The sequence below is a fragment of the Dreissena polymorpha genome, chromosome 3 (genome assembly GCF_020536995.1).
Source record: "Dreissena polymorpha isolate Duluth1 chromosome 3, UMN_Dpol_1.0, whole genome shotgun sequence".
NCBI classification, from domain to species: Eukaryota; Metazoa; Mollusca; class Bivalvia; order Myida; family Dreissenidae; genus Dreissena; species Dreissena polymorpha.
The window spans coordinates 151,488,397-151,500,323 of record NC_068357.1 but is presented as its reverse complement, the minus strand read 5'-3'; the positions used below and the strand labels follow the sequence as shown (position 1 = coordinate 151,500,323).

Genomic DNA, 11,927 nt, shown 5'->3' with positions numbered 1-11,927 from the left:
TAAAACAGGACATAAATGTATTCATAGCGTTTTCCTGATTGAACATTTGAGGATCGTTTTATATGTTTTTTATAAACAATGGGATTATTCGCTCCTCTTTCTCAATTCACATTTTTGACGAGCATAGGGCGACACTGTAATGAAACGTTACTGGATGATTGATACGCTTTCAATCAATCGTTATTTTTGTACAATATCCAGGAATAATATACGGATTGAAATATTGTGAAAATAGTCAAATAAGAATTGATAGTAACATAAAATTATGAAGCTATATTACAGAATAATTTGCTCAGTATGCGGTGTGCTGTTAGGGACATCGTTAATAACGTGGTTGCACCAGCAGGATGTATGGCAATCAACAGCCTCGGTAAAGATTAATCGTTACAACTCGTCTACTACTCAATAAGGAGTTTTACAATTCATTGCATTAAAATACGGAAAAACAAAATTTAACCATTTGAGCATTGGAGATGAATTTTCTACTATTCAGCAACAAGAAAACTGCAACGGAAAATTCATTGGATTCGAACACAAATTTGCTCTGTTAACAAATGTTGTGATACTTCCTGATAAAGGTGTTGGCCGCTCAAGTGGGGAAAACATATCTCAGGTACAAAATCAAAGGGAGGATGATGAGTATTATACGCTTCAAAAGGGATATTTTACATTAAATTGCCTTACTAGATCAATAAATTATGAATTCAATAAAGTAAGTCATTTAAATAAATGGTTGAAAGCTGTGGATTTCATAGACTTTTCGTACAAAAGTGAACGACGTGTTGAGCTCTACACACTAGCAGTTCAAAGGTATGAATATGCAAATTTGTATCACACTATAACTGACTTTAATAATGTATTATTTATGCTGGAAATGTTTAATATTAAAGTGGAAAATGTCCTAATACTGTTTTTTTGGATGGCCACCCTCAGGGTGCATTGGACACGACATGGGGCAAACTATTTAATGGATTTATACGAGCCAGTGGTATCAAACAACCTACCATGTTTACGAATATGCTGTGGCCTACCGTTGGGTACGACAGCCCATTAAATGAGCATGAATTAAAAGGCGTTCCAAAATTAGAGGAATTTAGAACGTTTTTCCTTCGACAACATGGCATTGCCATAAACGATAAACTAAGTTGTGATAATTTAACAATTGTATTTCTGTGGCGACGAGATTATGTAGCACATCCAAGAAACCCATCTGGAACCGTATCGAGAAAAATAAAGAATGAAGAAGAAGTGGTGGCAGCCGCGAAACAACATTTAAGGGAACACTCGATATTGGATATTCAAATTGATCTATTGGCTATGAGAGATCAGTTGAAGATGGTATCACACACAGATATCCTGATTGGAATGCATGGCGCAGGTCTTTCCCACACCCTATTTTTACCTCGACACGCAGGGCTAATAGAGTTATACCCCACCTACTGGTCAACAGCTAATGTGCATTTTAAGGGTATGGCGCGATGGCGCGGCCTGTACTACCGAAGTTGGCAAAACAGTGACATAACTAAAGAACTGAACGATAAGTACACAGTCGTTAATGTTAACAGTGTCATATCTTTATTAAGTAGCATGGTGCATGAGATATGTACATCTTAGTTGAACACAAGCTTAAGGGTTCTTCTTTTAGTTAATAGAGATATAATATATAAATTTCTAACAAATAAAAGAAGAACCATTTAAATTGTGTTCAACCTAACTCGTATTCGAAAGTTTACAAAAGTTGATATTAAAGCGAAACTTATAGCTTATTGTGCAAAACATTCATGGTCTAAGCACGTATAAAATAGACAACGTATTGTTTATTGTCTACTGCTATGGTTATTCTTTTTTTCATTGTGATGTGACAAAGTTTACCGTCTTCCGATTTGTATCCTTACATGTATACACATTAACAGCTCTTCAATAAGTTGTGGCCTGCGTTGATTTTATAAAAATGAGATAAAACACTCATTTTCCACTTTAATGAATCTGATTTTGGGTGGTTTATACACCGTTATCATGTTTTTGGCATCAGCAAATTTCCTTAAAGGCTCTATTAAGGTGAAGATCCGTAATTATTTACCGATTTTTAAATATTGTTTTCATATTTTATTTATAAAGGTTATCAAAAAACAATATATATATATGCTATTGGACATAACAATAAAAATGAGCAATACAACTTGTTTTGAGCTCAAAATAAAGTGTCCTCCAAGTCAATTGTGTTAACAAACAATCAGTTTATTTACATCGCTATTTACTCGGAAAAGAGAAAGTGAAAGTGACTCAGGTCACCAAAAATATAACGATGATTTTTAACGTTTTCCGGTATCACCCACAAAGTAGGTCTCTTCGTAATGGTTAAAACGTTTGTAGTGATCTAATAAGTTACTTTCTGCTGGTTAAAAGTTGTTTAAAATAGAATTAAAATTTAATTTTCTTTCGGCTATTTTAGCATATGTCACCGCTCTGAGGCTGCACATCACGTTAGTTGCAAAAATGTAAACATTTCATCCAATTATGAAACGGGTTTATCTTCCATAATTCTTGACAACGTTGTACCGATGCTGTTTTATAAGCAGTTTTTATGCAAGAGTGACTAAAATCCGGTATAATCAGACCAGTTGATATGCATAATAACTGGATTTGTCACCTTTATAGAGCCTTTAATAGCATTAATCGCAATTAGATTGTACTGACAGAAAATAATTGAGCCTCGCTCTTTTATAAGGTTTTTTCGTGCATGTGTGTAAAGTGTCGTTCCAGATTAGCCTGTGCAGTCGGCACAGGTTCATAAGGAACGACACTTTTCGCCTCAACTTGATTATTGCTACGAAGAGACTGTCAACGTTTTATTTTTTGAATCTTTAATCAATACAAATGTGAGCATTAACGAGGAATGATCAATAAATGATGGTACCAGTTATCAGACCAAGATCACTCCGATATTGGGACGTTTAATCGTTAAGCTGTAGAATAAAAAAATGTGTCTGTGTAATATCGATAAATCTGCAAATTATTATCGGGATTTCTCAATATTACAGATCTTTTGCAAAATAAGTAATTGGCTGATCAGAGGAAAATTATTTGCGATCCAATAAACCGCTATTTTTGTTTTTCTAGTTGCACTTCTTCAGAACACATATCATCCGGTAGTAAATTGAAATGTGATTTTTTTTTTAAGTAAATTACGTCTTGCAAACCTATATTTGAATTGTGATTCTTTTATTTAATACAAAATAATCACTAAGCCAACTGTGCAGCCTGGTGCAATAATAACATGTTAAATTATTGTATTTGTGTGATTTATGATGTTCAAATTGATCTATTGGATATGAGATATCAATTGAAGATGGTATCACAACAGATATCCTGATTGGAATGCATGGCGCAGGTCTTTCACACACCCTATTTTTACCACGACACGCAGGGCTAATAGAGTTATACCCCACCTACTGGTCAACAGCTGATGTGCATTTTAAGAGTATGGCGTGATGGTGCTGCCTGCATTTCATTGAAAACTTACAGTTTCCTTCAGAATTTAAAATAGCACACGTAGCTCCTATATTTAAAAAGAAAAGCACCTTAGACAAAAAAGCAAATTACAGACCTGTTAGCCTTTTACCTGTCATGTCCAAAGTCTTTGAGAGAGCCATATTCACTCAACTAATGAATCATTTTAATACCATTTTCAATCCTGTTTAAGTACTTTTTGACCGGATTATGGATATTATACATCTTTGCTAAAAATTAGTGAAGACTGGAAAGCATCTATTGATAAAAAACATTACGTTGCAGCTATTTTGATGGATCTCTCGAAAGCTTTCGACTGTTAACCGCATGATCTATTAGTTTTGAAATTTAGACACTATGGTCTTGATGAAAAGTCTTTATCTTTTATTGATAGTTATCTATCACAAAGGCAGCAATGGGTCAGGGTTGGTGATATCCATAGTTCTTGCCAAGAGACATTGAATGGAGTTCCTCAGGGTTCTATTCTAGGCCCTGTCCTTTTTAATATTTTTATAAATGATATAATTGGATTTGTAACAGAATCAGACCTTTATACCTATGCAAATGACAATACACTCTCTTTTAGTAGTACATCACATGAACATCTGATCAATGTTCTTGAAAATGTTTAGTCTCATTTAATGGCTCCATGAAGTAAAATGTAAGCAAACCCTGATTACTTTCAGGCAATGTCCCTTGGGAAGAAAACTCACAACTTAGAACTTATTTTCCAATTTAATGATGTAAAAATAAAATGTGAAGATGAAGTTGTTCATCTTGGCGTTACCTTAAATTTTAATCGTAGTTTTAACTCTCACATAAGTAAAATCTGTAGAAAGGCATCAAGGGAATTAAATGTAATGAAGCGACTTGGACATAATTTAAATATGCTTTGTAAAATCACAATGTATCAAGCTTTTATTTTATAACACTTTAATTATTGCCCACTTACCTGGAACTTTATAAATAAAACAAATACAAAGAAAATGGGAAAAAATAAATAAAGAGCACTAAGATTCATTTACGATGATTTTACTTCAGATTATGATGCTCTACTCACAAGGTCTGGTCTTCCATCCTTTAAATAGGCGCTTTAGAATAAATTCCCAATTGTTGTTTATGCCCCAAGATCGAAAGATCGGGGGCATATTGTTTTTAGCCTGTCTGTCTGTCATTCATTCATTCATTGTGTGTGTCCAAAAACTTTAACCTTGGTTAAAGTTTTGCAATAACTTTATGTGTAACTCATGGAACTGCACATTTTGAGTGGTGAAAGGTCAAGGTCAAGGTCATCTTTCAAGGTCAAAGGTCAAATAAATGGCTTCAAATCGGCGCAATAGGGGGCATTGTGTTTATGACACACCCATCTCTTGTTTTAAATTATAATAAGGATGGACCATCTTATTTACATGATTTTGTTGAAATTAAAGAACGTTCTTATAATTTTAGTTATTAAAATACAGTTAGGCTTCCTAAGCCAACAAGGTGTGGTATAAACTCTTTCAGATACACACCTGCAAAACTCTGGAATAATTTACTTGAAAGAATTGGAATCCTTCAACTCCTTTAAATCCATGCTTGGGTACTGGAATGGGTCAGTCTGCTCTTGTCGACACTAAAAGGGTTTTAATCAAATACGACCTTGTATTTGCTATTGTCTGCTCTTAGATATGTTTCCCTGCATGATCTCTACTGTTTGCCTTTGTTTGTAAACTTAAGTGCTTATGCTCCCTGTTTTGCTTTTTTAAGTCTACCCTTATTTTTTTCTTTTCATGTGTTTACATATTTGCGTACATGCATGCAATGTAAATTAATCAGGTTCCCTATTTTATAAAGACTTAATGCTTATTTGAGTCGTATTATATATGTATATCTGTATATACTGTTTCCTACTTTTAATATAACTGTGTCTCGTGACCAAGCCAGTGCGCTCTTGTTAATACGGACACAAGTGTTAGCTTATTATTTTACACTCTAAACTTCTTTTTCGACACTTTCTGCATAACAAAAGCCTGCCTGAACAATATTGTCTAAAAAGTCATAGAATTCTTAGAAGTAATGTTTTTACTTGTACTATTAAAATTATACAACATCGTTTAAGTTGTGATTTTTCTTAATGTTATGATAGAGCTTTTGAACTTTATGTTCTATGTTATTTTTTGTTAGCTGCTATCTGATGTTTTAGCTTGCTTTATATATGTTCTATATGCAATGGGAATGTCTTGTTTATGTTAAATGTGCTTTTTTATGAACCTTGGTTTTCCTATTTGTACTGCTTTTCATTTTAATGCTTGTCCTTATATGTTTGTTTGCTTTGTTCAATATTTATTTATGCATTACTAAGCTCTGTAGTACTGAATTTGTCTGATATTTTAAGTGCATGTAAACGCTGGTCTTTTAAAGTAATATAAAGTTATCTCTAGTCTTTTAAAGCAATACTTTATTCATACTCATATTCTCTGCAGTTCTCAACTACAGGATTGTTATTATAACAATTATGTTTGATTGTATGTGTACTATATCATGCTGCTATCATGCAATGTAATGTGTAAGTCGGCGTTAAAAGCTCTTCAGAGCATGTGTTATCATGTTTGAAATGCCCGACTTTATGAATCAATATAACTTGACTTGAAGGTGGCAAAACAGTGACATAACAAAGAATTTAACTAAACTTAAGTACACCGTCGTTGATGTTAACAGTGCCATAGTTTCATTAAGTAGCAAGATATGTACATCTTAGTTGAACACAAGTTAAACGGTTCTTCTTTTATTTGTTAGAGATATAATATATAAATCTCTAACAAATAAAAGGAGAACCATTTAAATTGTGTTCAACCTAACTCGTATTTGAAAGTTTACAAAAGTTTATATTAAAGCGATACTTATAGCTTATTGTGCAAACCATCCATGGTTTAAGCACGTATAAAATAGACAACGTATTGTTAATTGCCGACTGCAATGGCTTTTTTTCATTGTGATGTGACAAAGTTCACTGTGTTCGATTTGTTTCCTTACATGTATACACATTAACAGCTCTTCAATAAGTTGTGGCCTATGGTGATTTAATAAAAAATGAGATAAAACACTCATTGCACTTTAACAAATCTGACTTTGGCTTGTTTATACGCCGTTATCGTGTTCTGGCATACGCAAATTTGCTTAAAAGCATTAATCGCAATTAGATTGTACAGACAGAATAATTGAGTCTCGCTCTGTTAAAATGTTTAAGTGCATGTAGTAAACCCCCTTTTCACATAACACGGCCCATATCTATTTAAAGGCTTAGTTTCAACAGTGATTGCATGGTAAGTTTTCAACGGCGTTAACATTGAGATTAAAGCGAGTCAATGCGATTTGAATGTCAACGTTTTATGTGTACAATCTTTAATCAATAAAAACGTGAGCATGAACGATCAATAAATGACGGTAACAGGTATCAGACCAAGTTCACACCGATACTGACACGTTTAACCGTATAAGCTGTAGAATGAAAAATATGCAAATACTTATCGGGTTTCTCAATATTACAGATCATTTGACAAATCAGTTATTGACTGATCAGAGAAAATTATTTGCGATTGAATAAACCGCTTTCTTTTATTCCTAATGATCAAATGACATATCTGCAGTGAAATAACAGCAGTGAAAATACATTGTTATTTTCACCGGTAAAAATGACAAATTTTCGGAACTACTTTAGATTATATAAACTAATTAAACATATATTTTTTATGATCACAAGTGAATTTAAATCGATATTCCATCGAATCCAACACATTTTCTTTTTATTTTATGCTTTTATTACCGTGTCTTTACATTGTAAAAGAGTTTAACTGGAGAATTTCGCTGGAATAATGACGTTATTTTGTGTATTGAAATGTATTGAGGCACGCCACGGGAGAAAGAGTAATTTTTCAGCGAAAGGGAAACATATGTTCATTTTCTTGAAAAAGGGCCATAAATGAAACAGAAAAATTGTTCTTGTCAGCTTTAAATATCATTATTAGTTAAGTATATTAGTTTAAATGGTTCCCACAGATATTTGTTACGAGCTATTAAAAATAAATACTCGTATCCAAAATTTCGTTCAACTAGTTTGTTTATTATATCATATTGTTTAAAGGGGCATTTTCACGTTTGGGTAAATTGACAAAATTGAAAAAAGTTGTTTTCGATTCGCAAATTTTCGTTTTAGTTATGATATTTGTGAGGAAACTGTAAAACTAAACATTTACCATGCTCTAAAATTACCATTATATGCATAGTTTGACGATTTAAAACCCGAAAATTATAAAGCGTTGCAACGCGAAACGAATTAATAAATTTGAGAGTTCTGTTGTTGTCGTTATATTTTGTGAAACTTCGAGGATTGCTTATATAAGGTTTAAAATACGCCTCGCATTGTATCCGGAAGGATGGCCGAGTGGTCAAAGTCGTAGTCTTTTTACTCTGAGACTCCGGGGATCAGTGGTTCGAGCCCTGCTTGGGGTTACCTTTTTATACGCCCGTTTTTAAAAACGAGACGTATTATAGTTTCACCCTTGGCGGGCGGGCGGGCGGCGGGCGGCGTCCACAGCAGTGTCCACTCTCTTATTCAAATAGTTTTCAGCCGATCTTCACCAAACTTGGTCAGAAGTTGTGTCTAGACAATATCTTGGTCAACTTAAAATTTGGGTCATGCCGGGTCAAAAACTAGGTCACGGGGTCACTTAGTGCATTTCAAGGATTAAGCATGGTGTCCGCTCTCTAATTGATGTTGTTTTCACCCGATCTTCACCAAATGGTCAGAAGTTGTGTCTAGATGATATGTAGGTCAAGTTTATATATGAGTCATGCCGGATCAAAAACTAGTTCACGAGGTTACTTAGTGCATTTCAAGCATTTAGCATGGAGCCTGCTCTCTAATTGAAGTAGTTTTCATCTGATCTTCACCTAATTTGGTCAGAAGTTGTGTCTAGATGATATGTAGGTTGAGTTAGAATATGGGCCACGCCGGGTCAAAAACGAGATCACATAGTGCATTTCAAGCATTTAACATGGTGTCCGTTCTCTAATTGAAATAGTGTTCATCTGATCTTCACCACATTGAGTCAGATGTTACATCTAAATGATATCTAGGTCAATTTCAAATATGGGTCATGTCGGATCAATAACTAGGTCTCGAGGTCACTTAGTGCATTTCAAGCATTGAGCATGGTGTCCAAAACCTTCGAACGGGCGTATCTTGTGACAGTTTGGCACTCTTGTTTATATTTTATTCTTGATTTTTAATGGAGCTTTTTATATCCAATGTTTACAATTATCAATATAAAGAATTTACTGAAAAAACTTCAAAACATGCCAAAATCCGTGAAAAGGCCCCTTTAAAGCTTATACCCCAATACACCGACTCCGTGCGAAGTACGTTCTGAAAAATGTGACTAAACGGGCTCGAACTGTGTGAGAACGGAGTGATCGTAGTAACAACGTGTTACGAACTGTCTTCGAACTTTGTGGACGCCCTGGAACGGGGTTGAACGGGCGAGGTGTTTCAGAACTTTGAGCCTACTTAAAATTTTCTTCCGATCATCCCGTTTTACAATTAAACGTAGTAACAACGTACTGGAAACGGAATGGACGTACTAAGAACGGATAGGTCGTATTAAGGTCGAGTTAGGAACGTGCCAGAACGTAGTGCGATCGGACCGAAATTACCTTACACCCCCCCCCCCCCCCCGTTCACACATAGCTGCGACTTTACGACGATTATCCCGATCAAGCCACGATCTAAAAAAAAGGATCGAGGCCGATCGGAGTCTAAATCGAACAATTTGGAAAATTATGGTCTTCATTTCGACCGTTCTACGTTGCCCCTACGTCTATCGCTTACTGCCTTTACTGCCGCCACATTCAATATCATACAACGACGCTACGCAGAGCTTTTGCTGCGCTTTTACTACGATCATGAAGAGCTCTCTACGATTCTTCCGCGCTGCCTGTATGATTACGGCACTTCTACTACGCTCTTTTTACGACATTACAACGATTCTTGTTGGCCACGATCCCGCTACGCTTGTTTTGAGCATGTTCAAAATATCAAAATAAGCGTGGCGAGATCGTAGAGCTCTCCGATCATGAAGACTCTACCGCGATCATACTGCGCTTATGAAGACTCCACTACGTTTCTCGTGCGATTTGTCACGGTCGGCCACGTTTTCGGTCACACTTTGATCGTAGTAGAAGCGGCGTCTATGTGTGAACGGGGGGTGAGGAAAGAGCATTCAAATACTTAATTTCCATAAAAGCATTCAATTAAATCCACCTTATAAGCCGACTCTGAGTAAAGAGCATTCACATACTTAATTTCCATTAAAGCATTCAATTAATTCATTTTAATTCATTCAGTTATGTATATTGCATATTGTTCGCATGCACAAAACCGCAAACAGTTCACTTGATGACATGTACAATTAATTAATTGAGCAACATCGTGTTTTAACTGAAGAACAATAGCTTGCCCATTCTCTACAGATAATGAGGATCTGAATCCTATTTTATGATTAAATACTAATAAGGTCATTCATTAGATTTCATTTTTTGGAAAAACATATTCATCGGTAGTTTTAGTGGAGTCAGCTTATCCAATCAAAAAAGAATAACCAATAAGTGTGAATATGAGATGCGTCATTAATAAATGCTAAATTCATTAACAACAACAATGTAGCATAAAACGAAGTCATACACACGCGAACTTATGTTTAATATTTGATAAGATAACTTCGTTTCATGTATCATTTTATTGCTGTTTTATTTGCCCTTCAGATATGGTTTATTTATTTCTACAAGAACACCAATAGTAATAATAATGCAAATATCGCCACAGTTTGTTTAACTTTTACATTCCATAAACTTCTGTGGATATAAAAGAAATCAAGATTGTTTTTCAATAAATTTCAAGGTAAATAATTCGAATGAAAATGTCAAATGAATGTATATTCTATACGTGGATAACTACCGTTGCAACAAGACAATATACTCAACATTACATATGCCTTTTTTATCTTATTCTTAACAAATAAATCACGATTCCGGTTCCGGTAGTGGACATATTGGTTGTGTTTATATCGACTCTCGGAAATTTGCTATATTTCACAAATGATGTGATTATTCACCAATATTTGTTGGGTGTGAAATGATTCAGTGTGCTATATAGAATAGTCTAATGATCTCAAATAAATTAAAAAAGTGGATATAATGATGAAAATCAGCTGTGAACATCGTGAGTAAACAGTCTTTGTTTTGAACTTTGAACTATTTATAGTAATACACTATATATAGAAGCAACACCTGGTATCTTGTCAGCAATTAACATCGTGCAAACGTGTACATACATAGCTGTCAAGCCCAATATTTACCTATTCTATACTGTTCAAATTAGAAAGTGCCCATAATATAATGAGTTTTACTGCGTCGACCCCTATTACTTCTGCTAAAACAAAGAGGACTATTTCCGTGTTGTCAAATCCAGAAGACCAAGGAGAGCAAAAGAAAAATCGAATCAAAAGCGTTTCAAGCTGTAATTTCAATTACACATTTGAAAATAGAGCCGAAACTGACAATTTTGGTAATGTTGCACTTGACGACAACACCATGATGGCAAACAAACAGACCGTCCAAGATGCCATCAACAACGCTATTTCGTCTCAAATGAAATCTATGATCGAAACAATAATCACCGGGGTAGTTGATGGTCTATCAAAACGTATTGAATGCTTGGAGAATGAAAACATGCAACTGAAAAACGAGAATCGCATTCTAAATGACACGTTGGATGCCAGCGAGCAGTACAATAGGCGCAATAGCCTGCGCATCTGCGGCATTCCGGAGAGTGATAAAGCAAATGAAATACTGACACTATTGTCATGAACCTGTGCAAATCTTTGGGGGCGGATGTACCCATAGGCGAAATCGACCGCTCACACAGAACAGGAAAACCAGGTGGGGGACGACCGCGTCCCATCATTGCTAAATTCATCAGCTATCGGGCAAGGAAAAAGTTGTATTCCTTACGAAGGAACCTCAAGACCCACGCAGAGTACTCCCGAGTCTTCATAAATGAGGACCTGACTCAGCGTCGTGCACAATTGTTATATGTCGCGTGTGGGCTTGTAAAATCAAAAATAATTGAAGGTGCCTGGTCTGCTGACGGAACAATTCTAATACGGGTGATTGAAAACGGTGAGCCGAAGATCAAACGTATTGCGTGCGAAATCGAGTTGGACAATTACAAGTCAATGCAACTGAACTATTCTTTTTAGTGCAGTATATAACTGAAAAATACCATTATTATCTATAAGCACACAAGTAACGGGATAAACGCTATTTGTTAACTATTCATCTTTGTATTGTTCTCTCCAAGCCCCGAGTTAATCTATAAG

General features: G+C 35.2%; 1 protein-coding gene across 1 annotated transcript; it reads left to right on the top strand.

Annotated features, from left to right (window-relative positions):
• The first annotated feature begins 1,017 nt into the window (after positions 1-1,017).
• Positions 1,018-2,048, top strand: LOC127872689 (EGF domain-specific O-linked N-acetylglucosamine transferase-like). The gene has a single exon (XM_052416020.1). It carries the CDS (start codon positions 1,018-1,020, stop codon positions 1,612-1,614), a length of 597 nt encoding a protein of 198 aa, XP_052271980.1. The 3' UTR covers positions 1,615-2,048.
• The last annotated feature ends 9,879 nt before the right edge of the window (positions 2,049-11,927 follow it).